The sequence below is a fragment of the Gouania willdenowi genome, chromosome 5 (genome assembly GCF_900634775.1).
Source record: "Gouania willdenowi chromosome 5, fGouWil2.1, whole genome shotgun sequence".
Lineage (NCBI taxonomy): Eukaryota > Metazoa > Chordata > Actinopteri > Blenniiformes > Gobiesocidae > Gouania > Gouania willdenowi.
In genome coordinates, this window is record NC_041048.1 from 40,698,704 (window position 1) to 40,726,579 (window position 27,876).

Sequence of the window (27,876 nt, forward strand, 5' to 3'; positions counted from 1 at the left end):
AGGAATAATTAGTTTAAACTGGCAAATAATGGGTATTAAAAATCATCAATGTGGTTAAAGTAGCAAAAAAATAAGCATTAAATATGGTGAAAAGAGGCTAAAAGTGACAATGGGTCAACATACTGTGTTGAAAATGTCTTCAAAGTGTAAAAAATTGTGCAGAAAAGTCATTGAAATGTGATGTAGAAGTGTCAGAAATGGGAGTAATGTAGCAAAAATGCATTAAAAGGAGCAAAAATATGACAAGAAAAAGTGATGAAAATAGCTTAAAATACTGTATAGTGTAGTTGCAGAAAAATAGTAAAAATAAGCAAAAATGCACTCAAATTGTTTATTCTTAGTCTTATTTTCTTGAAAACATGCCCCTCCCAGTGTCCCCAAGGTTGAGAACCCCTGGTCAGAATTATGTAAAAAAGGTACTGTAATAAATGACCAACAAAAGTAGGAAAAGAGCAAAAAAAATTAATATTAAATATATAGAAAATAATGAATTTAAAACATGAAGAGAAAAGAAGAGAAATAAAAATAAAGCAGGATCATAATATTGGATAAATTAAAATGTTCTCGTTTAATGCTCAGTGGTAATGTGACGTCCTCCATCTAAACTCACTTTGTAGCCGAGCACTGCTGACTCGTTATGCATGGCGGTCACATGATCCCACCTGACCGTCACTGATGAGTCGCTGGTTTTCCACGACACGTTGGCCGGTGGACGATTGGGTGCTGGAAGACAAAGAGGACATTAGAACGTCTACTTCCTGTTTTAAATGTTCAGCTATTATTGAGGAGAATTATATAAATAATAAGTATTGATTAGAAGTAAAACCTAAAATATTTCTAATTTACTTAAATGTGAAAATAGTGAGTTTTCTCAATAAAGGGCATTAATATTTGTGATATTTGGAAAGTGTCACACACAGAACATGTTCCATGTCACTGTCGTTAATTTTAATAAATTTTCCTCCAGTATTTACAATCATGAATATGTAAAGCAGACGTGGCCCAACCTCATTTTGTGCAGCACCCAAAATAAATGCATGAATCGACCACAAAAGATTACAGAAATAGATTACACAAAGTGAAAGTAAATATTACACAAAATGACAACAAAAAATTACAATAAAATATGCAAAATAAAAATAAAATATATACAATGTGAAAGTAAAATATACAAAAACACAAAAGAAATATATAAAAAATGACGTACAAAAAATATATATATTTAAAACCAGAGTAAAATATACAAAATTACAACATACACATACAAAATGAGAATTTATTTCATACATTTTTATATTTTAAAAAATTAGTAAAACATACAAATTAAAAATATATATATATCCAAAATGAGAGTCAAATATACAAAATGATAACAAAAACATACAAAATGAGAGACAAAAATATGAAAAATGAGAAAAAAACAACAACAACAAAATCCCAACAATGACATTTAAAAAAACAAAAGAAAAAAAAAAATTACAAAATGACTCAGCAGCCAATAGGGAAACATCCTGTGTTAATGCTAACGATTATTCATTATTCTAATGCTGAAACTAATGTTGATCATAAGACCTGCTGTTATAAAAGTTCTCCGTAGCTGATGTTGATGGTGTTCAGGGTTGTTTCTTTAGAGGTTAAATTATGACCTTCACACTAACGTAGGTCAAAGGTCAAAGCTCCAAAGATTGTATCAAATCCCCTTATCGTGCCGTCATTATCATATTATCTTCATTAGAACGCTCATTTATTACATGTTTAAAAACAAAAACACGTGTTTGTTGTCTCACGTGGTTTCCTGGTGGTGACGGTGGTCCGTGGAGATGGGGGTCCCGTCCCAGCGCTGTTGTATGCAGCCACAGCCACGTGGTAGCGAGTGCTGGGGCGGAGTCCAGACACCCTGGCTGTTGGTTCTAAACCTGCGGTCCTCACTCTGTCTGCTGCTGCCTCACGCTCATGTTGACGCCAGTAACGAATCTATGGAAGTTAAATAACAACGAGAAAGGTTATTATAGCCCCATCCAATAACTAATATATAGAAGTTAAATAACAATGAGAAAGATTATTATAGCCCCATCCAATAACTAATATATGGAAGTTAAATAACAATGAGAAAGATTATTATAGCCCCATCCAATAACTAATATATGGAAGTTAAATAACAATGAGAAAGATTATTATAGCCCCATCCAATAACTAATATATGGAAGTTAAATAACAATGAGAAAGGTTATTATAGCCCCATCCAGTAAGATTAAGATTAAAAATTAAATCGGGGCTTTTGTCTTTAATTGGCCATGTAATGTTATTACATTAATGGAATTTGTCCTCTGCATTTAACCCATCCCTGAGGAGCAGTAAGCAGCCATTTTGCGGCGCCTGGGGAGCAGTTCGGGGTTAAGGGACTTCCTCAACATCCCACAGTGATGGCCCAGGTGAGGCTTGAACCGGCAACCCTCCGATTACAAGTCCAGCGTAATAAGCCCAGTAACTAATATATGGAGGTTAAATAACAACGAGAAAGGTTATTATAACCCCATCCAGTAACTAATATATGGAGGTTAAATAATAACGAGAAAGATTATTATAGCCCCATCCAGTAACTAATATATGGAGGTTAGAAAAAGTGATGAAAATAGGTTAAAATAGAGAAAGTTTGGAATAGTTGCAGAAAAAGGGTAAAAATAAGCAAAAATTGGCTCAAATTCTTCACAAATCTGGCACCCCCTTTTAGTGTATTGTGACCCTAAAAGGGGGCCTGACCCCAAGGTTGAGAACCCTTCTTTAGAGCAACACATTTGGCCCACAGGACAAAGAAAAAATGACAGAAAACATGATACAAAAAATAAATGAAACTCCACAATATTTACAGTTTTTCCATGCTTATATATCACATGATGGCAATCCTTTTTTAATTTCAAATTCCTGAAATACCTTTTTTTTTTTTTTTTCTTTTAATCCTGCAAATTTCCTCAAATTACCTCATACATATCCCAAAATTAAAGAAAATTGGTCACAAATTTGAGGATTTTGAAGTGCAGATTCTGCAGGGACTGATATATGTCACCTAATGTTTGGATATTATCAGTGCTTTTCATAATAAAATACATAATTTATTGGTGGAAGTGAAAACTTGGGCACAATAATGTTGAAATTACTCGTTTTTCAATGTAAAATCTGCGGCTGGATGAAATCTTATTTGCCGTTGTAGTGCGAATGTGCCTGGGTTTAATAACAAAGGGTAGAAGTGGTTCTTGAACAAAATAAAAAAAAAAAAAAATTTACTCTTTCATGTAGAATTAAACGTTGAGGCGATAACGCAGCCAATCACCTCGTATCCTCGGAGGATCCCATTGGTGCTGAGCTGCTGAACTGGATCCCAGGAAACTTGGACCTCAAAGGCAGACAGAGCTGTGGTGTTGATGCTCGACGGTCCCACTGTCGGCTCTGAGGGATCAGACAAAGGTCAGAGGTTATAATAGCTACTTTAAATGTTCTGATTATTGGTTACACACACTGCACTAAGAACACACACATCAGCTCATGAACTGTCTGCACAAAAAGGATTCTATTATCTGTGTCATACGTGACAAATAATTAAATGTCCAAAATTGCTGAAAAAATTCACACAATGTCTTAATAAAAACAAAAACCCAAAATGACAACAAAAATACACAAAAGACAACTAAAAAAAAGGTCAAAATTACCACAAAACAACAAAAAAATAACATAACACCAACAACATACACCAAATGAGAACAAAAAATTACAATAAATTGTGCAAAAATACACAAAATACAATTAAAAATAGTCAAAATTACTACAAAAATACACATAGAATATATAAAGCAAGAACAAAAACACACAAAATAGCACAGAAAAACCAAACAACAATAAATTATGCAAAACTGCAACAAAAATACACAAAAGACAAAAAAAAAGAATCTGAATTTCTACAAAAATACACAGAGATAACAGAGCAATAGACAAGACACCAACAAAAATACATAAAATGAGAACAGAAAAAAACAAATTGACAATAAATTGTGCAAAAACAGCAACAAAAATACACAAATTGACAACAGAAAAACTCAAAATACACAAATTGACAACATAGACAAAAAACAAATGAGTCAAAAACATTACAGAAATAACAGAAAAATGTACAAAACAAAAACAAAAATACCCAAAATGAGAACAGAAAAACAGAAATCGCCAGTTTTCCAAAACCACAACAAAAAAACAACACAAAATGACTCCAAAATTACACAAAAAACAGATACATAATCAGAAATAATACACAAAACAGCAAAAAATAACCACAATGACTCCATAAATACAGAAAACAACAACAGAGTCTTTGATGTTTCCTGTATTAATGCTCAGATTGCTCATTATCCTAATGCTGACATGAATGTTGATCATGTGACCCTCAGACATTGTTGTGACCCCACAGTTATAGACGTTTTCTCTGCTGTAGATGATGAAATGTGTGAACACTCACCTTCCTCTGCTGAGTGAACCACAGCGATCTGACTGAACGGACCTTCACCTCTACGGTTATAAGCTTTGATCTTCACCTCAAAGGGACTGTAGGGCGCCAGGGTGGCGTTGTAGTAAACGTAACGAGACGAATCCACGTGGGGAACACGCACCTCTGTCCACGCCGATGTGTCTGTCTTCCTGAATGCTAACACGTAGCCAAAGCTGTCGCCATTCTGGTACTCTCTGGCCATTGGCTGAAATAAAAAAACATGTGTTCCAGCTATAATAAACCAGTTAATTCTATTAAAATATATTAACATATAAAATAAAAGGATACAATATCTGCACTTTTTTTCAGCACAAATTTTCAAATTGTTTAGGTTTTCTTTAAATAAAGCCGTTTACTCACAGTCCAGGTCACAATGAGTTCATGTCGATCTCCTCCTCCTCCTCCAAGTCCACTCGGAGCCACAGTAGGAGCTGCAGACAGAAGAGAGAGAGAAAAAAAAGATAAAATATTAAAAACATGCAGTATAGAAACAAGATATTCATTTGGTTAGGGTTTGGTCTGATTTATTAATGATTTACATCTGTGAAACTGAGTGAATAAGAGGCGGAGACGCATCTGTCGCTCGTGTACAAACAGAACGACATCATTATCAACAAAATAATGTTTTATACAAAATGAAAATGAAATGAAAATGAGAAATGTTTTCGCTCGTCCTCCTTTATCTATAAATAAAGGGGAGAGATTTTTGGGGTCCATCCATAAAGTCAGTAAAATGATGGTCCATTGTTCTATGAATCTGTGATAACCACATTTATTTATTCATCTGAATAATATCCACTGTTATCCAGGAACATTTATTATTATTATAGTCATCTTAAAAATGGAAATCCTTGTTATAATCAGAAATAAAATGGGTTCAAAGTGACCAAAAATGGTGGAAAAGGTGGTGAAATGGGATTTAAAAACCACAGAAATTAGTGAAAAGTTGCAAATTAAAGTGGACAAAAACGACAGAAAAAGTGGTAAAAATGGTTCAAAGTGAAACAATTAGTTAAAACTGGCAAATAATGGGCATGACAAATCGGGAATGTGGTTAAATTGGCAAAGATAATCATGATTTATGATGAAAAAAGGTTAAAAGTTACAATAGGTGGTGTAAATGGTTTATAAGTGAAACAATGTGTATTGAAATTTGATGGAGAAGTGTGAGAATTGGGAAAATCAAAATGAACAAAAAAAAGGCCAAAAAAAGTGATGAAAACAGTTGAAAATATGGCAAATTTGGTGTGGTTGCATAAAAAGGTAAAAATAAGCAAAAATTATATTGGTTTTTGTCATTTTTCTTTTTCAAAATAAAATATAAACACCACTACTGATTAACCGTTTGGTTTGACCTTTAGAAAGTTTTTGTTTATGTTTATTGTCTGCACAGTGTGAAAATGAGGCTGTTATTACTGTTATTTATACTGTATGTGGTTATTTATTGCTGACCTGCTTGCTGAGTGCGGATGATATGAGAAGGAATGCTGGGTTCTCCACTGCCCAGGATGTTACTGGCAATGACCTGGAACTCATAATCCATCCACGGCATGAGTCCTGTCACACGAGCTGACTCAGCGTTTCCTTCTATGTTCAGTGGATCTGAAACGGTGATGATAGAGAGGGTTGTGGATTTATTAAAAAAAAAAACAACTGCAAACTTTTACTTTAAATAATTCACCACAAAACAAGCATGAAATATCAATGTTAGTTTAAACTTTTAAACCTGTAATCATGTGTAAATGCTAGGACTGTTATATGGTTATGATTACCCAGATATAGAGTTGATCTGACTAGCATGTAAACACACGCACGCACGCACGCACGCACGCACGCACACACACACACACACACACACACACACACCACACACACACCACACACACACACACACACACACACACACACACACACACACACACACACACACACACACACACACACACACACACACACACACACACACACACACACACACACACACACACACACACACACACACACACACACACACACACACACACACACACACACACCTGTTCTCATGCTCTTCCACTCTTTTGAAAGACTCGATCGACCCATAATAACGTATTTTCCGATGGGACTGTGGTTATCATAGCCACGACTCCACCTGAGCTGCACTGACGTCTCAGCAACGTTCTTCACCAGTAGACCTCCAGGTGGTCCCGGGGGGCCTGGTCAAAAAGAGAAAGCACTGTAAGTAAATTATTTATTGATTTAAATTGGACTGTGTAACAACAACTACGACATTAGTAGGAATCGATATGTTGGTACTTCAGAAATTAAAGCTCCAGGAGATCTTGAGGAGCTGTTAGTTATTGTGGAAGTAGAACTCTTCACTCCCAGTCTGCTGCTTTACTGGATAGAGCATCTAAAAGTGTAACCAGAGGTAGAGCGTCCAGCTATCAGGCTCCTCATTTGATTAATCAGTCTCAATATGGGAGTGTGCTACTCTCTCCACCATTAAAAAAAAAGAATAAAAAATGTTCAACTCAAAGACCGGGCAGGGGTGAGCTCGCGTGTCCAAGTGGAACATTTGCAGCTGGACACACGATGGATTCCTGGTTGGTTCTTTTTTTTTTTTTTAGAATTCAACCATTTAAATTTAGTTTTTTCAAAAATAGCTGTTGAAAACATACACATATGTAAAAATAATGAACACATAAATCTATATATTTTTCCTTGCAAGATGCATTTTACAGCATGTCCGTCAAAAGAAAACGTTATTTTAAAATAAAAGACAAGTCGAACATGAGAGACATTAAGTATTTGTTCATTTTGTCCAAGACCCACCCAGTGCAGGTCTGCGACCCACTTTTGGGTCCCGACCCACCAGCTGAGAATCGCTGATTTAAATTACCACAGTGGAGCATGTGGTTTTTCTTTTGTTCTTACCTCGAACCACTAGTTTAGCTAATGCGGAGGAACTGTCGACCACAGTCTGAGCGGTACACGTGTAAACTCCAGCCTGACTCAGCTGGGCATTGGCAATCAACAGGTCACCGATGTTTTCCTTCTGCGTGTGTGTGTGTGTGTGTGAGAGAGAGAGAGAGAGAGAGAGATAATACATTAATATTAGCAACGCAAATTTCCTTTGCATATATTTTTTTTCTCAAATTCTCACCGCTTCCACCCGCTGGTAAGGCCCAGTGTTCCTGTCCAGGTCCAGTAGAACCCCGTTGAGGGCCCAGGTGAAGGTCAGGTCCATGGTGGGGTCGTGGGAGGCGTGACACTGCAGGGTCACATTCTCTCCCCGATTAATGTCGGCATTAGACGGAGCCAGCATGATCTTAGTGGCATCTGTGAATGGATACAGATGCTCGTTAGGCCGTAAATTATAAGAAAGTAAAACTGCGCAATTAATAGAAATGCAATTACGATTTTGATGACTACATTTTTTTCACGAGCATCCTTGAAGCCAGATCACGTAAACAGGCTGGTGTTCCTGTCTGAAAATCTATAAAGCATTGGAGTTCAAATGTCCTTCTCCATTCTGTTCATAACTAATGCAATATGGTAAAAGTGAATATACTTTTTTCCCAAGTCGAACTTTTATTATTCTTAAGTATTTCATACTACAGTGAACATACAGTACTTGATTTCATAATGTGCAATTCCCTTGAAATTAATTTTTGTTATTCAAATGCTACAGTTCCGTGGCAGTTTAGTTCCAGTACACTGCTTTTTTTTTTACGAAATGGAAAATACTTGAACAATATTTTATTTAATACATTTTTGCACATTTGTATTTATTTGCATTCAAATAATATATATGTATATATAATTTTTTTTTTTTTTTTTTAATCTTTTTTATTGAGCAAATGTAAACATACTTGATTTTAGTGTTTTATAGATTTTATTCATGTTTAAATAATATATTTTACATTGTTTTGTACAAAAAAATGAATCACTTTTTGGTTGACAGTTGAAATATTGCATGAGATTTGACGTCCAGTCGTTTCTTATATATGCTAAAGCTAAAGCTAACTTTAGACCACCCTTTAACTGTGAAAAATATGGCGTAAATGTGTGATATCGTCCCAAAACATGAAGTGGGCGAGGGTTTAGTCCGTGTCATTGAGATATTTACATTTTGGAACGTGAAGTCCGTCAAATTGTGTCAAATTATCTCAGATTTTGTGCGTGAATTGACATTTCAGTGTCTGTGACTCAAAATTTACAGTGTTTAAATGTGTTATTTTATCAAAACATGCATGTGAGGCTACATTCAATGCCAGATTGCAATTTTCTCTTGATTTTGTTTTAAAAAAATAAAATACAATTTTAATTATTTGAAAAAAATAATAATATGCACAAAATGCAAAAACTGCAGCTGATACTGTAGCTGTAAAAGGCAGACTGTCAGAGTAATCATCAGATATCCATGTATTTATAATGTATTTATGATGTATTCATGTTGCTGCATAGCATGTATCCTTTATTAAATATTGATTGATACTTTGACACCTATTTTTGATTGGCAAACAGTGAAAAAGCAGTCATTAATTATCTGTTATTAGAAATTATTACATTATCAAAGAAATATAATTAATTATTACATTATTGTAAAAATGTTGCCAGTTTTGAGTTTCAAAATGTAATACACAAATGGAAATTTTGTACAATATTGGCAGAAAAATTGTAAAAAAAAATAAAATAAAGAAAAGAAGAACATTAATAAAGCCTGATGCTATGTTTCTATATAATTTGTTGCTGATAGAATAATGTTCTCTCTCAGTTGGTAAAGATCATGAACATGTGGTGTTTACCTCTGACAGACAGGTGTCCGGTGCTGTTAGCTTTTCCCAGGTAGTTTTCAGCAAAGCATGTGTATTTTCCTTCGTCTGCTCTGCTGATGTTGTGAATCCAGAGGAGACCGTCAGGACTCACCGTCACTCTGAGAACAAACAACAACATAGAACCAGTCACGTTCTACTAAATAAACACTAAGAGTCACTAAACAATAACCTGACTTTATCAATCTGTCAAATCTTTATTTAAAAACTAATATTATGTAGCATTTTCAACTTAAAAGGTCACATTTGAAGTTTTCAAAGAGGTTTATAAATGTCTATAAAATCTGCTTTAGGAATACTGAACCACATCAACAAGGCTTTCTCATGAAATATTAAATGTAAGACAGACAGTTTTTATTTGTACACATATACAGAGATAAAATGTGACCGACTCTGATCCGAGGGTCAAGTTGCTATAATTTAGAATAATGATCAATCAAAACATTGTGTTGTTTTCCAATTTTTTTACTGTGGTTTTGATATAATTATCTGTATTTTTGTGTGTTCTTGGTGTCATTTGGTAATCTTTTCTCTTATTTTGTGTTTTTGTTGTTATTTATTATATTTTCTTTCATCACGTCTGCCAAGGAGGTCATGTTTTCACTGGTGTTTGTCCGTCCGCCCGTCTGTTAATGTAGATGTTTATTAGCAGGATATCTACAAATTACAGTTAGTGAGCTGAAGAAAAAAACTGTTACATTTTGGAGATGATCCGTAAGGTACTGTAGATACAGTACCTCTAAACTTGGCAGTGGTGTGTGCTCTGTGAGTGCTCTTGTATGTTATAATTATGTATATTTATTCAATTCCTGTGTTTTTGTATCATTTTGTTGTTATTTTGTGTATTTTTGTTGTTTCATTTTGTATTTTTTGTGCATATTGAGTGTTATTTGGTATCATTTTGGTTGGTTTTCCTCTTATTGCACTAACTGTGCTGTACTATGACGCTGGTTAACTTCTTATCGAGCTAAATCTCCATGGTAACTTAGGCTGAACACCTAACCTGGTCTGAAGTAGGTTAAGACGTTGATAAGATCTTAATGAGTTTAAAAGCACCACCTCCTGACCAATCAGTTCTCTTGGCTTAAGTTAACATATTTATAACCAACTTCATAGTACAGCTGCTCTGTTAGGTTAACTAAAGCCAGCTAATGGAGAGATATCAGGATATATTTATCCAGCTTGGTCTTTAATATTCTCACCTGCTGCTGTTGGTGAGAAGCTCCGTCCCACGGCTCCAGAACAAACTGGGCTTTGGAGCAGCTCTAGGACGGCACTCTATCATCACCTGCCCCCCCCTAGCAGCAGGAATCAGCCTCCTCACCGGATTCAAACGGAAATCTGGGGCTTGAACTAAAGTTATAAACCGAGCAGAATTCAGAAAGACAGAGTTAGACATTAGGAATGACATGAAGCTGGTGTTTGTGTTCAAAAAATTACAATTCAAAATGTTGGAAGGAATGGAAACCACACAAGTGTGTAAAGTCAACAAAAACACACTATTATTTAAAAATACAATCACTTAAAACACACAAAATGACAACAAGGACACAAAAATCAAGCACATTATTATACAAAATGACAAAAAGACCCATATAACAATCATTTAACCATGTCTTCAAAGACACACAAAATATCAACAAAACTATTCAAAATTACAGATACAGTATGTACACAAAAAACACCAAAGAAATACATAAAATGACTCCGGCAAAAACATACAGATTTATAACACACAAACAAATCTGAAAATGACAAAAATACACACAATTATTCCAAAAACACAAAAAATAACCACATGATGTTTTAAAAAAAAACACACACACACACACACAAAATGACAACAAGGACAAACAAAACAACCACAAGATTACACAGACAGACATATACAACAATCATTTAAACACAAATTACAAAAAATACACAAAACAACAACACATTCAAAATGACTCCAAAGACACAACATATCAACAAAATTACTCAAAATGACAGAAAAACACACAAATAATTAAAAAAAAATACAAAACAACAAAAATACAGAAAATACTCCATAAACACACATAGAGACAACAAAAAAATTAGAAAATTAAGAAAAAACACAGAATTTCTCCAAAAATACAAAGAAACATTAGTCCAGGACCTTGGACTCTGAGTTCAGCAGAGGAGTAAATAGTTCCGTGTTTGTTCTCAGCCACACATTGATACATCCCAGAATCCTCCAGGGCCAGGTTACTGATTTTCAGACGAGGTCCATTCACCTCCACACGGTCCTGAAACAGAAATGTGAGATCATCAGAGCAGCACTAGAACATGTGATCCTCTATAATCATTACGGAGTGACATCACTGTCACAGCTATGTAAGTGTAGCTCTGTCACAGTTGTAGGGACACACTCACTCCCTCTGCTCACTCTTGTACCAATATGTGTCAGAAATGTCTTTGGAGTTATTCAAATCAACTTTTAGCCTCAAACACAGGTAATCTCCATTTATATGTGAACGTCTCCATTATGGAAATTTCAGCCAATCAGCTTTCAGATACTATATGTTGTCATATGTTACATCATATTTACTTCTATGTATTTCTGGTCCAATATTTCTCATTTCAACCCTACATCTTAACTTAGTTCAATGTTATCCAGTTCCGTGGACGTTATGATGTGATTCTTATAAGACAGGAACATTAAAGGGATGGATTTGATGTCGCACTTAACAGTAAAGGAAAAATGTCGACTATAATAATGGCAGCAGGTGCAGCATTTGTACGCCAATATCAGCCGTCTTACTACAGATCAACGCACGCCTTCAGCCGAATGAAGGAAGACACCTTAAAACAGGAAGTCTACACTACCATGGCAACCATCTAAGGACGTAACGATTCATCCATTAGATTGATGAATCGATTTATATTCCTATGATCCAACTACATTGATCTGTGCTCGGCTAGCTGTCCTTCCTGAGGACATTAATCAATCTAAAATTGTTTAAAAAGGTAATCAATCGATTGTATCGCTACAGGGAAGTAACACATTGTATTCAAGCACAGCAGACTTTATATGGATGTGTTTTAAAAGTTATTTTAATATTAAAAATGTCAGTGTCTGTGACGCAATTGCCGCTCGTCAGCAGACAAACAGACAAAATGGAGGAGCCAGAGAAGTGTGTGAAACACTGTCATTATCACTGTGTAGCGCTAACTCATTAGCATTAGCTCGTTAGCGTTAGCTCTGCAGAAGCCTCATGATAACCTTGTATTATTATTGATTTGCGATTTGAATTAAATGCTAAAATGAATCGTTACACCCCTACAACCATTGGCTACAATTAACCTCATCAAACCAGTATTAGTTACGTAAAATAAAGCACTTCCTTGAGTAATCACTACGAAACTAGCAAGAGTAAATTAAAAGTGCGTCTAAATTACAGAGAAAAGTCACCACATGTTGAAATAGCTATTCTTCACTCATAGCATCGCACTTAAATTACTGCTCCGAAATATGGGGTAATAACTACAAAACGTATCTTGAACCACTATTTAAACAACAAAAAAAAGCTATAAGAATTTTACATAAAGTACCACACAACACACACACAAACAATTTATTTGAGAAGTCAAAATACCTAAAACTGCAAGAAATAATACACTACAACACACAAATACACGCATTTAGGGCTTCATCAAAAAAATTACCACATCAAATCCAAAAACGTTTCACATACAATCAAAATCCCTACGAATTCAGACATAATAATGTGTTTAGACCAAACAGGATCATATCAAACGTTGGCAAACATAGTACTGTGTATAGAGCCATGAACCTCTGGAACAGCCTTGACGCAGAGACACAACAGTCCGATAATCTGAAACAATTTAAGGAGAAAACGAGGAGGACATTTCTACATGCATACAGATCTCAAGACAACTCTCCATTGAACTCTACAGCGACGACATGGAACTCATCAACTGGTCATTGAGAACTTCACGTTTGGAGAGTTGGAGGAACGTAAAGAACGACTGGAAAAGAAAGCTCGTGGAAATACGGAGGAAATAGACTGTGAAGAGGAGTTCAAATTAGGGGACGGATCTAGATAAGCATAATGCTTTTTTCCGTCGCCCTTTCCGGCATGAAAAAGGACAAAAAAAAAAAAAAAAAAAAAAAACAATGATGTGATTTTGCTCTGAATGTCAAATGAATTTCTGTGAATGCAACCATGTCGGAAATGAACTGAATAAATAAATAAATAAATAAATAAATCTAATGGATATATATAGTTTAAAATATGTTCCTAAAGATAGAAATTCTACTGCATCGACTGAACTTTAAATCTCCAGTATATTTAGTATTATTGTGAGTCACCTGTGTAATGAGAGGCTGTCCGTTCCTCAGCCAACGTACGGAGGGTCGAGGTTTTCCAGCTGCTAAACAGTTCCAGTGAAGCTCAGAGCTGATCTCCACCTCAGAGTCACTCATCACCTGAAGCCACTCGGGTTGGGCTGAAGACGCAACAAGCACAATATCATCATTTAGAGTTGGTTTTTCTCAGATATTGTGATTACAAGTTAAACCTTAAGTACCTCTTTTTATTAATGCATTAAAAATACTGCTGAAAAATGTTTTCCCGTCAAAATAAAAGAACAAAATTACATTTTTGGACCCTAGTAAAAGCCCATCACATGCTGAAAATGCTTTTTGGGTCCCGACCCCAGAGGTGACAAAGTATCTGTACTTTACTTAAGTATATATTTTTTTAGCTACTTTTCACTTTCACTCCTTGCTTTTTTAAACAAATCTGTAGCGTCTACTCCTTTAGATTTTAAAAATGAGCTCGTTACTTTTTTAGACATTTGAAGATGACGTCACAACATAAAAAGATCTGTTAGGCAGGTCCCTTCATTATAGGGTTTTAAGTTTTTAAAAATGTTAAACTCTAGATTTAAAGACCAATTGCATTGGGTTTTTTTTTTTTTTTTTTAAAAAAAACACTGTATTTACAAATTGTATTGTATAATGAGTGCTAAATTCTCCAGATGTCCAAAGGTAACAGATTTAATTTATTTCCATGTACTAGTTTTCTACAAGTTCTTAAAAAAAAAAGAAAAAAATATATATATATATACGGAATCTGCTGGTTTAAAAACCCTCTTTTATTATTGAAGGGACATTTGTTTTACTTTTTTACTTAAGTACATTTAGTAGCATGTACTTTTTTACTTTTACTCAAGTAAGGAAGCAACTTCAATACTTTTACCAGAGTCATTTTTATTCAAGTATCTATACTTTTTGAGAATCAAAGTGTGAAGATCAAAGTGTAAAGATCAAAGTGTGAAGATCAAAGTGTAAAGATCAAAGTGTGAAGATCAAAGTGTGAAGATCAAAGTGTGAAGATCAAAGTGTAAAGATCAAAGTGTAAAGATCAAAGTGTGAAGATCAAAGTGTGAAGATCAAAGTGTGAAGATCAGTGTAAAGATCAAAGTTTAAAAATCAAAGTGTGTTGTGATGGAGTCACCTTGCACACTGATGCGTCCCTGGTGTTTCTCACGTCCCTCTGAGTTGTAGGCTTCACACTCATAACTTCCTTCATCATCAAAGGACAGCTCTGGTAGACTGAGGGTGGGGCTGTCTACGGAGGGGCCGGCCTTAGATGGCATCAGCCCATCAACTTTCCTCCACCGCAGCTTTGGAACGGGGCTGTAGGGTGATGAAAAATAATTATTATTACTCAAAATGACAGAGAAATATACAAAAAAAAAACTATGAATACACATGCAGTAGACACTATATAGACACAAACATATATAAACACATGCAATAGACACTATATAGACACAATAAACATATACACACATGCAGTAGACACTATAAACATGTATAAACACAACAGGCACTATATAGACACAATAAACACATATATATATATATATATATATATATATACATACACGCAGTAGACACTATATAGACATAATAAACATATATAACCACAGTAGACACTATATTGACACAATAAACATATAAACACAGTAGACACAATAAACGTATATAAACACATGCAGTAGACACTATATAGACACAATAAACATATATAAACACATGCAGTAGACACTATATAGACACAACATATATAAACACAACATATATAAACACATGCAGTAGACACTATATAGACACAATAAACTTATATAAACAGTAGACACTATATAAACACAATCAACATATATAATAAACACAGTAGACACAAACAAAGGTAGGATGGAGTGATCCTTAAAGTGGAAACTCACTTTCCGTAGGCAAAACACTCCAACGTAGCTGTGTGTCCAGCTAGAGCGTACGTCTCTGCTGGGAAACGGACTTTTATACTGGGAGCAGACAACCTGGAATTAGCTGGAATAAAAGTGAATAAAAATCAGAATAATTATACTTTGTCTACGCTGACAATGGTGTCTGTTGCATACATGTGAAATGAGTAACAATTATATTTATATTTCACACATGGGAGACTGTCTTAATGTGTGTGGCCCAAAAACAAATCCCCAAAAACGTTTCATTCAAGAAGATTGAAGAAAAAGAAACCCATCAAAAGTACACAAAACAAAAAAAGATTTATAAAATACACACAATGACATAAAATACACACAATGACATAAAATACACACAATGTCAACAAAAACACAAAGAAACAACACATATAGAAAATAACCTCAAAGATACAAAAAAAGTCAACAAAAAGACAGAAAAATACACAAAACATCAACAAAAATACAGAAAGTGACTACAATAATGCAAAAAAAAAAAAAAAAAAAATTCAGAAAAATACAAAAAATGGTCATAACGCACACAATGACAGAAACAAAAATAATGATTTAAAAAAAAAAGAAACACAGATTGACAATAAAAAAAAATCTTAAAATTACAGAAAATTATACCAAACAGCAACAAAAATATAGAGAATAACAATTAAAACACATATGATGGAGAGAAAAAAACAGGATAGTTTCAAAACCACACAAAAACAGAAAAATAGGTTTTTCCTGTATTAATGTTGGAATTTGTCATTATAAATTCACAAATAGCAAAAATGTAAAAAATGTCTCAAAAAACATAAAATTCACAAAATAAAAATCATAAAAAGATTTAGAAAATAGACAATGACTCATAAAACACACAAAACAACAACAGACACACATCACAAACATTTAAATATACAAAATGACAACAACACACAAAGCGACAATCCAAAAAATTACTACAAAGACACAAAAAATTAAGAAAATTACACAAAATGACAGAAAAATACAGAAAGTGAAGAACAAAAAAACGACAAAAATTCAGAAAAATACAAAAAATTAAAGAACACACAATAACAGAAATATAAATATTAATTAGAAAAAAAACACAAAAATTGACAATAAAAAATTCCTAAAATGACAAAAAAAAATACACTTAACAAAACAAAAATGCGCAAAATAACTAAAGCACATATTGCAAAAAAAAATAACAAAATGGTTTCAAAACCACACAAAACAAAAACAAAGAGAAAAACCCCTAGTCATGATTCTAAATTCCCAATATGGCAACAAAAACACATACAAAGGACAACAAAAATGTAGAAAATGACTAAAAACACAAAATATCTCCAAAAACACAAAAAAAACCCCACTTCATTTCATTCATAATATGAGTTTCTAAACATGATCTTTGTAGAAAACGTCAAATAGCATCAGTATCAGTTGTTATGAGATAATGGGTTTGATAAATAAATCCTCAGATATAAACACCCTCCCTGTGCATATACATGTGAATGATCTAAATGTAGATGTTTACCATCAGGCAGCACAGTGAGCTGGTTGGCTTTGCTGAAGGTGCTCTTGGTGCTGATGTCCATGTGGATGGTGGTGAAACAGAAGTAATTCCCCGTATCGTTAGGCTCCACCTTCGCCACATGAAGGTTTCCAGTGACCTGAGACACAAACCAGCGGCCGTCGTCCTTCCTGATGAAATTTGGAAACTCGTTGATGAGCCAGCGATAGGACAGAGCTGTAGAAAAAACAATTTAATATTAATCAGGATTAGAACATACAGGGTTTTTTACATTATGGACATTTTTACATTAATAAGCCTCACTTTAAGGGATTTATTTATTTCAAACTATATTTCTACAGAGCAGTTCAGAGAGTCCATCATCAGAGAGATTGAAATGTATAATTTATACATTATATTAGTAATAGAGCAGACATGAGCAACTAATGGCCTGGGTGTCACATGCAACCCTCAGGCTAAATTCCTGCAGCCCCTATAATATGTACAAAACCTCACAAATAAAGACAGAAAACCACAGGAAATGGCAATAAAAATGCACAAAACAATGCCAAAAACACAACAGCAAAATCACAGAAAAATAAGTGTACCAAACAACAACAAAAACCCATAAAATGACACCCAAAACACATGATAATGACAATGATAGAAAATATATAAATAAATAACTCCAAAAACACAAATCAACGAAAATACACATAACTCAAAAAAAAGCACACACAAAGAAAAATTCACTACAAAAATAAATACCCATTGCAGCAAAAAATGACTTCAAAACCACACATACCTTTTGTTGTTTCCTGTGTAAATGCTCAGATTGCTCATTATTCTAAATGCTTAGATAAATTTCATGATCCTGGGAACAGAAAATCACATTTTTGTAGCCCTGCAGTGAATAAAGTTGCCTTTTTCTGTATATCTGCATTAGAATCAGAGTCAGAAATGATTTTATTCGCCAAATAAAGTTTAACACATGGGAAGAACATGCGCACCACCACACCAAGGCAGCCATCTGCGGTGCCACCATGTTCAGATGAAAAGTGGAAAACAAGAGGAAGGGAGAGGGAGAAAAAAGGCAGGTCCAAAACTATGTTCCCTTAGGGGAGCACAGTGCAGAACAAGGAAAAACCTCCTCAACGTACACAAACCAAAAAACACAATCACAACAAAATCCCAGGACAAAGCACATATAGTTGGGGGAGGGGAGAATTGCAACCAGCCACTGGGGGGCGCGCACGTGCAGCTTCTTACAGGCGCCTCACTCGCCCCTCCTGCTGCCACTACGTGGGAGGGGGTGGGACTGGGGGCCAAAGAAGGTCCTTTATTCTGTACAGTTCAGCCTGTCGTCAGATGACGGGAAACAACCTTGGGTGGATCTGATACAGAAACAAAGTTCCCTGGTGATAGCGGTGGGGAGGGGGACGGTGCATCATTTGACACAAACATCCTGGAGAACAGAGAGATGAACCGGCCTTGAATGGCTGGCTGTGGGGAGCCAATGATTTGTTTTTGCCTAGGCTAAGCACATTTTCCGTAAGCCTTAAGTCCAGGTCTCCAGCAGTAAATCCAATATGGTGGCCTTATCTCGAAAGCTGAGCTGTTAACTTCTCTAAGTTGGATTCCATCCCGCGTAGACGTTCCAAAGTAGAATCCTGCTTACTTTTGAGTTTGTTTATCGCATGAATCTGAGTGTCCTGCACAGTCCCTCAGTAATGACTGGCAGCCTTCTTCAAGAAGCTGCCATTTAATCTGGACTTTGTGATAGATCAGAAAACTGCCAGCTCCAATCAGCAGCGTACCTGCTATCATAATTCCAACTATGTAGACGTCTTCCACGTCGTCAACAGAAAGGATAGACAGACACACAATCCTCCACTTCTCCCAGGAGTTGGTTGTGTGACAGGCGGGCTCACCACTGCCCGTTCTTTTAGTCGAAAAAAATTTGGTCAATTGAACTGAGACCAGCTGATCAATTCCAGCGCTAGAGTGTTTGTAGTAAAGCATAATCTTATGTAAATATCTGATACCTGGGTAATGAAGGGGGGGCTGGCAGGTCAAGAACGTTCCCAAGCCCTCGTACACCGTCTGAGGCGTCCTGGTGTCAGGAGAGAAATCATGAAGGTCTGAAACCAGAGAACAGAAAAAGAGGTTTTTTAATCACACTAATGTTTTATTTGTTTTTGTGTCATAAAGCAATGGTGACAGAGTCCCACGGTTGTTCACTCACAGCCAAACTTGAGGTTAGCGGCTCTGCTAATGATGGTTCCACAGCGGTTTATGGCCAGACACTGATACGAGCCTGTGTCTCTGGTCGGTTCAGGGCTGCTGATCACTAACGTACCAGCGACCAGAGAATAACGGTCCACGCCCAACTGCACCTCTGTACCGTTCAACAGCCACCTGCAACAACACACACACACACACACAGGTATGAGGGACAAGAAATTACTCAAAAATACAACAAATCAAAAAAAGTGTACAAAATGACAACAAAAAATAGATAAAATCGAACCTAAAACACACAAATTTTCAACAAACACACGCAAAACATCAGCTTAAGTTCAGAAAATTACAAAACAACAGCAAAAAACACACAAAAGACTCAAAAATACACCATATGACTCCCAAAACACACAGAAGATAACATACACACAAAAGAACTGATAAACATGTTGAACCTGTAGACCCTGTAGAACCCAATGGGCGTACACTGTAGCTGTTCCCACTCAACGTTCTTGAAGCCAAAATACAGCACTTAGGGGCGCTGACATCATACAAAGTTTAGGTCATTTGGAGCCAGAGTCTGCGCAGTAGGGTCCGGCGGGAGGAGCCCTGGTAACACGCCCCGCCCATTTAGCGTACTGCCCAGATGACTTACGCAGCCCAGCGACGCCAAGAACTTAAGTATTTTTCCCGCTGCAAAGATCCCTTAGATTCTGCAGGTCGCTTAGAGTTTGACCCACATCCCATCTGTTATCACTGAGGAGGCGGGGCTTATGACTTATACTGCAGCCAGTCAGCAGGGAGAGCTCTAAAAATAAAAGCTTCACTCCACCAGGGAGCTTGTCCTGTCCATTCTTTTTACAGTCTGTGGTAGAACCCTAACCCACCTGTAGAACCCTAACCCACCTGTAGAACCCTAACTCACCTGTAGAACCCTAACCCACCTATAGAACCCTAACTCACCTGTAGAACCCTAACTCACCTATAGAACCCACACCCACCTGTAGAACCCTAACCCACCTGTAGAACCCTAACCCACCTGTAGAACCCTAACTCACCTGTAGAACCCTAACCCACCTATAGAACCCTAACCCACCTATAGAACCCACACCCACCTGTAGAACCCTAACCCACCTATAGAACCCTAACCCACCTATAGAACCCTAACTCACCTGTAGAACCATAACCCACCTGTAGAACCCTAACCCACCTGTAGAACCCTAACCCACCTGTAGAACCCTAACCCACCTGTAGGAGGCTGCGGGACTAGCTCGTGCCTGACAGTTCAGGGTCACTTTTCCCTCAGTGAGGCCTTCTGGGTAAATTAAACTGTTGGGCTGCTCCTCAAACACCGGTCCGCTGTCATGACCTGACACACAGACATCTCCACCTGGACACACAGTTTTTACAGACAACATTACAAATAAATCATTGGATTTATTTTTACTATACGTCAGAGCCTAAAAATCTAAAAACACAATCAATACCTGTGATAATGTTTTAATCACATGATCACATGATAGATTTTCAAAGACACAAAACCCAACATGGAACTGACCAATGGCGGTCTTCACTGCCACAGAGACGACCACAAGTAGATACTGGTAGATGGACTTCATCTGGACTCACAGGGCTGGTACTGATCACTGATGATCTCAGGAGGTGTCCAATCAGTGCCTGAACAGAAACCAAAACAGAAAAAGTTACACTCTGTGTCTTAAAGGGGAATGCTATGAGTCTAGATGACCACTTATCTCGCTAACTTCCAGGATTTCATCTGTGTGTGCTGGACTACAAAACTCGCTGAAGCTGAATCACTATGGCAACCAGTCTGCACAGCTAACCTGGTCCTGACCAAGTTTTTCTCTAGCTTAAATGATAGCTAGTGATAAAGTCCCGCCTCCTGACCAATCAGATCTCTTAGAAAACGAGCTGTCCAATGAAAGGTGATGTGTGATCACGTCACTGTGTGGATCTGATTTCATTTACCCATGACATCCTATAGGAAAAATAAGATTTATATCTGATCAACTGATCAATGAAAATAAATCAGCTGATAACACCTGCGTGCACCGGTAAATTAATTAATTGATTAATTAATTCATGTAATCTGAGGTAATGCTGAGACCCTAGATAATATGAAATATAAATATATTCCACTTTATGATGTAGGCTGTATGAACACAGGATCACAGCCACAGTAACACGTTAAAAAGAGAAGTGAAAGTGATCAGAACGTTTGTTTATAATCTCACTAATATAAACATTAACACTCATCAATTCCTGCATTAATAACTTTCTGCTTTTACTGCAGCACCAGTGGTGTTTTTGGTCTGAATTATGAATTTTAATTCTTCATATTTTTAAACTTAAAGCTCCGCCTCCTGCACTATTGTTGCTCCTCCCTGTCATCATGGATTTATATTCATTATATTTAAGCTCATTAACTGTTAATCCTCCTGTGAAGACGCTCTGACAGTCCTCTCCATTGATTGGTCAGACGCTGCAGACTCCACCCCTTTCACGTGAGCGCGCACGTACGAGGGTGAAATCACTTGGTTTAAATGAGCGTGTTTTGATCAACGTTCGTAGTCCAGCTCATATCAGATATTTTCCTCATTCATCCATAATAAATTGTGATCCACTCTTTAAAATAACAACATGAAAAGATGAAGTAAAACATCTAAAACGGCCAAAATCATCAGAATTTGATGAATAAAAGCCTTAAATCCAGAGTTAATGTTGGGCCAGACATGGGAAAGGTTCAAGCCTGTTGACACAATTTAATAATACTAAACATAATGGGACAAAAAAAAGGTTGGAAAACAGCATTCTAACACTGTGGTTCTCAGCCTTTTCAGCCCACGACCCCCAAAATAGACGTTCCAGAGCCCGGAGACCCCCACTGTAGTTGAAGGTGGTTGATAGGTACAAAAAGTAGGAACAATTAGTTTAAACTGACAAATAATGGGCATGACAAATCGTGAATGTGGTTAAATTAGCAAAAATAAGCATGAAATATGGTGAAAAGAGGTTAAAAGTGACAATAATGGGTCAATATATGTGACATTAGGTGGAAAAGTGATGGAAAGGGTTTATAAGTGCTGAACATGTCTTAAAAGTAAAAAAAAAATGTAGAAAATGTGATGTAGAAGTGTCAGAAATGTGAGTAATGTAGCAAAAATGTATTAAAAGAAACAAAAATGTGATTAAAATAGATTAAAATATTGTTGCAGAAAAAGGGTTAAAAAAATTTAAAAAAAATAAGCAAAAGAACTCAAACTGGTCAGTAAAGGCATCTGACAACCCCTTCCCAGTGTCTCATGAGCTCAAATGGGGTCCTGATCCCTAGGTTGAGAACCTTTGCAAAATGCAATAAATTGCTACTATACGTTAAAACCAAACACAACAAAAAAATAGAAAGATACAAAATAAATATGCCAGTTCTCCAATAATTTAAATATTCTCAAATCAAACAATAAAAACAAGAACAATTCAATAAAAATAAATAATAAATGTCTACAGTACAGAATAAACAATTCTATCTGATATTTTCATTTTTTTTATCCTCAGGAATTAAACTTTTCCATAATTACACACACACACACACACACACACATTGTTAAGTGTTTGCTTTTAAAATGTTAGCATGAGTCGCTACTGGAAGCTAAAACTGCTTCAACCACAGAAATATGAAGTGTTTTATTGTGTCAGCGATGAGATGAATAAACACTGTCAACACATGATAATTGAGCTAAAGCGTAAAACCATCCCATAATACTCTACTGGTGATTTATTAAACTGGTACTGTGTGTGTGCGTGTGTGCGTGTGTGCGTGTGCGTGTGTGTGCGTGTGTGCGTGTGTGCGTGTGCGTGTGTGCGCGTGTGCGCGTGTGTGTGTGTGCGTGTGTGTGTGCGTGTGTGCGTGTGCGTGTGTGCGTGTGTGCGTGTGTGTGTGTGCGTGTGTGCGTGTGCGTGTGTGCGTGTGTGTAAATGTTGAGTGATAATGGGATTTCAGATGTCTTCTCTTGTTTATAAAACCAGTTTATTAATTGAGTTAATATTTTTAATCAAACAGGAAATTGCACCCACACCCAGAAGATACTGACTCCATATAAAAGTTGTGCATAACTGTATCATCTTGTTGCCTTTATTCATGTGAACTTGACAAAAAAATACTCAAAAGAAAGAAAGATACACAAAATGGCTCCAAGAACTAACAAAACAAATACAAAAATACAAAAACTGATTCCAAAATCATACAAAAATACATAAACAGAAGTGCACAAAACAACAAAATATATAATCTGATTCATATACAGAGCAACAAATGCAAAAATATGTTAGAAGTATACAAAATGCACAAACTGATTCCAAGAACAATATAAACTATTCTAGATAAATAGCTACAATGTCAAAAGTATAGAAAATGACAAAAGAAATACCCCCAAATGACTCCAAATAATTAACTAAACAATACCAAAAACAACAGAAAAGTACATACAAAAACAAAAATACACAAAATGATCCCAATAACATACAAAACAAATAGAAATACATACCTAAACAGACAGAGGAATATACAAAAACATGCATAGAAAACAAATGTAAAAATGCCTAAAATGATAGAATTACTGCACACAAAATGACAACAAATATACAAATAACAGAGAAAAAAAAATCACAAAAACAAATTTATGCAAAACAAAATGAATACACAAAATGACTCCAAAAAAAGACCCAGCAAATACAAAAATACACAAAATGATTTCAAAAACATACAAAACGGATACAAAAATACTTAAATAGACAGAAGCATGCTAAACAGCAAAATACACAAACAAAATTAGAAACAATAATGGATCAACATATGTGACATTAGGCGGAAAAGATCTAATTTGATGGAGTTGTGGTAGAAATAGGAGTAATGTAGCAAAAATACATTAAAAGGAGCAAAAATATGGCAAGAACAAGTGATGAAAATAAGTTGAAATATGGAAAGTTTGGTGGCGTTGAAGGAAAAGGGTAAAAAATAAGCAAAAATGGCCTCAAGTATTCCTAGTTTCTTGAAAGCATCTGGCGACCCGCAGGTAATTTGCTCAAAATAATAATTCATTTTTCAAAAAACTCAGACACTTTACAGGTTAAAACAACAGCAAATACAGTGATGAAAACAAATAAATATCAGCAAAAAGAACGAAAATCTTAATAATGAAAAAAAATTAAAAAATATATAAATTGTAGGTTTTTTTAAATTTATTTTTTTTAAGTTTGGTGCATTGCAATGTGGGATGTGGAGTCCCCTAGCATGAAATATTGTGAAAAGATGTTGAAGGTGACAATAATGGGTCAACATATGTGACATTAGGTGGAAAAGTGGTGGAAAGGGTTTATAAGTGCTGAATAATGTCTGGAAAGTGGAAAAATTATAATGTAGAAGTGTCAGAAATGGGAGTAATGTAGCAAAAATACATTAAAAGTAGCAAAAATATGGCAAGAAAAAGTGATGAAAATGGGATAAAATATGGCAAGTTTGGCGTAGTTGCAGAAAAAGGGTAAAAATAAGCAGAAAAGGTTTTGGGGTTTTTTTTTAAAGGTATATTCTTAGTTTCTTGAAGGCATCTGGCGACCCCCTCCCAGTGTCTCGCGACCCCAAGGTTGAGAACCCCTGGTCTAAGCAGCAGCAGCAGCAGCAGCTCTGACTGTGTCCTGGTCTCTGCACATTCAGCACCATGGACAGCTGCTCCTGGTCCTCACCACAAAGAGCAGGAAAACAGCTAAAAACGGCTAATAAAGGCTAATAAACAGCTAATAAATGCTAATAAAGGCTAATAAACAGCTAATAAATGCTAATAAAGGCTAATAAACAGCTAATAAATGCTAATAAAGGCTAATAAACAGGTCAATGAGGCTAATAGACACACGCACAGCTCCCTGACATCACGCATGTAACGTGTGATGATGCAGATGATGATGCAGATGATGATGATGATGATGATGAAGATGATGAAGCAACGTTTGGAGAAGGTGTGATCTGATCATTGATCATTGACTGCAGTGTGACTCAGGCCTGTTCTCCTCCTCCTTCATGGAGCAGATGGAGCAGATGGAGGAGATGAGGAGGAGAAGATGAGGAGGAGGAGGAGGAGGAGGAGGAAGGCTGTTCTACTTTACCTCTGCGGAAGGATGAGAAAGGTGCCCAAACGTCGGTACCGCGGTCCTTTAGCGTTCCCTTGTGCTGCTCCAGAGTCCAGGTCCTCCTCTGTCTGCAGCTTTCTCTTTCTGTTCCTCCCTCTGATCAGCTCAGCGTGCATGTGCGCGTCACCCCATCCTATCCTGTCTCTCCTCTCATTAACCTCGTCTCCTCTCCCTTTGTCAAGCACGTGTCAGCTGCAGCACAGCTTCCGGTTTGCATTTTAAGCAATAAAAGCTTTGTCCTGTCCATCACAGATGATTTACACATTATTTTAATGTCAAAATTATATTTTGTTTAAGGCCAAAGTGATGTTATTATATAGGCTTTAAAGAGCTCTTATTTAGGCAGGATAACAGCAAAGAAGAAAAATCATGTTCTTCGTATTTAAAGCGTTAAAAGGACTTGATGTGCGTTTACATTTCAGTTTTGTATCATTAAGCATTAAAAAAAATAAACAAAAAACATTCTATTTTATTACATGGTATCAAATTAAATAGAATGGTTTTATTAAATAAAAATATTCACAAGAAATTGTGGGATTTATTAATTTTTTTATTGTTTACGGAACCCCACATCCCACAATGCAATGCAGAATAAATGTCAACAAGCAGACTTTTTAAATTGAGATAAAAAAAAAAAAAAAAAAACATTTTATGCACTAATTTTAAACTTTTTTTGTTTTTTATGAAGTAAAGTTTGTTTGTGAGGCATTACACTATGATTATATCCGATAAAAAGTATTGGGGGATCGTCACCTTTACATTTAAATAACATCATATCTATTATTCATATTGTTGATTTGTTTGATTTTTTTTCCCACTTTGGAAAATATGCATGTGTTTGGTATGTTTCTGTTAATGTGGCAGATTTCATGTGATACTGCAACATTACATTTCTTACAACATCAAGTCACATACAGCAGGGATGGGGGCCACATGTGGCCCTTTGGTTTACTTGTGTGAGCAAAAATACACACAAGATACTCCAAAATTCTCCAAAATCAAAAACACAACAAGACAATAAAAATTCACAAATTAAAAAAAAAAAAAATACACAAAACGAACGCAATGACAAAAAACAAGTTGTTAAAACAAACAAAACGACAAAAAATTAAAAAAAAAAAAATGCACAAAATGAGTATATAAATGCTATTTTTTCATTTTTTTTAAAGAAAAATTTAAAAAAAAAAAAAAAAAAAAACACCCACAAACGTTTTGTTGTTTCCTGTGTTAATGCTCTCATTGGTCATTATTCTAATGCTGACATGAATGTTGATCATGTGATCCTCAGATCTGATACAATCACATTTTTATGGCCCCAGCTGTGATGCAAGTTTCCCATCTTTAGTATCGCGCTTGTATTTTGAGTCGTTTTATTTTGGAGGATTAACGGAAGTACTGCAGGGGCTGTTTGTCAGGGAATTTGACGTAAGACGTGGAGGAGCGGCACGTTTCCTTTTGTGTGTGTGTCTGGGGCGACAGATGCCAAGCGCGCACGCACACACACGCACACACACGCGCACACGCGCTGCAGGGGGAATGAGCCTCTAATGAAGTCCTAGATGGAGATACTGTAGATCGTTTGAACGCTGCTTTCTATCCGATTAAGTTTAATTCTCATTGTTGTGTTCAAACAATGAAAGGAATTTTTACATCAAATCCAGGAATTCTGTCTTTTTTAAACAAAAACAAAAAACAAAAAATGATTTTTTAAGTGTTTCAGTTAAAGTTGTAATATGTTGTTGTATCTATCCAAGTTATTGTCTGATGATCCGAGGGTCACATTATCATCAATATTTATGTCAGTATTCATAATAATGGCCAATATTAACTTAAGAACAAAGGGTTTTGTGTGTTTTTGTTGTGATTTTGTGTATTTATGGATGTTTTGATAGTCACTGGTGTATTTGATTTATTTTCTGTCATTTGTTAATGTTTTGAGTGCTTTCATTGTCTTTTTGTGCATTTTTTGAGTCAATATGGAACTTTTTCTGTTATTGTGGATTTTAAATTATTTGGTACATTGTTCTATATTTACTGTATTTCACTTGTTGTTTTGTGTTGAAATTGTTTTGATTGTGATTTTGTGTTGTTTTTATTGTCCTTTTTGTGTTTGTGGAGTCGTATTGTGTGTCTTTGTTAATGTTTTGAGCATTTTTTGGAGTCATTGAGGTACTGTGTTCTGTTAGTGTATATTTGTGTTGTCTTGTGTGTTGTTTTCATACAATTTTCCTGTTTTTTTGTGATTCTGGAGTCATTTTGTGCATCTACTTTATTGTACAGTGTACAGTTGT

General features: G+C 35.8%; 2 protein-coding genes across 3 annotated transcripts in view; both read right to left on the bottom strand.

The window, feature by feature from the left end:
- The window catches only part of cntn2 (contactin 2), a 29,472-nt gene extending 3,776 nt beyond the window's left edge, over positions 1-25,696 (bottom strand). Inside the window, exons 1-21 of one of the 2 annotated variants that reach the window (XM_028446293.1) lie at positions 25,562-25,696; positions 20,946-21,064; positions 20,636-20,777; positions 19,392-19,564; positions 19,192-19,287; positions 17,171-17,383; positions 15,628-15,730; positions 14,856-15,037; positions 13,706-13,842; positions 11,489-11,618; positions 10,551-10,701; positions 9,322-9,449; positions 7,677-7,852; positions 7,448-7,568; positions 6,568-6,726; positions 5,984-6,133; positions 4,892-4,962; positions 4,502-4,736; positions 3,329-3,444; positions 1,788-1,974; positions 611-723 (exon numbers count right to left, since the gene is read on the bottom strand). In XM_028446293.1, coding sequence (XP_028302094.1) covers positions 611-723; positions 1,788-1,974; positions 3,329-3,444; positions 4,502-4,736; positions 4,892-4,962; positions 5,984-6,133; positions 6,568-6,726; positions 7,448-7,568; positions 7,677-7,852; positions 9,322-9,449; positions 10,551-10,701; positions 11,489-11,618; positions 13,706-13,842; positions 14,856-15,037; positions 15,628-15,730; positions 17,171-17,383; positions 19,192-19,287; positions 19,392-19,564; positions 20,636-20,777; positions 20,946-21,006 — 2,844 coding nt within the window. In that variant the 5' untranslated portion in view covers positions 21,007-21,064; positions 25,562-25,696. Of the gene's footprint in view, positions 1-610; positions 724-1,787; positions 1,975-3,328; positions 3,445-4,501; positions 4,737-4,891; positions 4,963-5,983; positions 6,134-6,567; positions 6,727-7,447; positions 7,569-7,676; positions 7,853-9,321; positions 9,450-10,550; positions 10,702-11,488; positions 11,619-13,705; positions 13,843-14,855; positions 15,038-15,627; positions 15,731-17,170; positions 17,384-19,191; positions 19,288-19,391; positions 19,565-20,635; positions 20,778-20,945; positions 21,065-25,315; positions 25,355-25,561 lie in introns of those variants that run through there. The other variant, XM_028446294.1, reaches the window with a different exon arrangement.
- nfasca (neurofascin homolog (chicken) a) overlaps positions 25,258-27,876 on the bottom strand; it is a 110,389-nt gene continuing 107,770 nt past the window's right edge. Inside the window, exon 28 of the mRNA XM_028446982.1 lies at positions 25,258-25,298. Coding sequence (XP_028302783.1) covers positions 25,258-25,298 — 41 coding nt within the window. The remainder of the gene's footprint in view (positions 25,299-27,876) is intronic.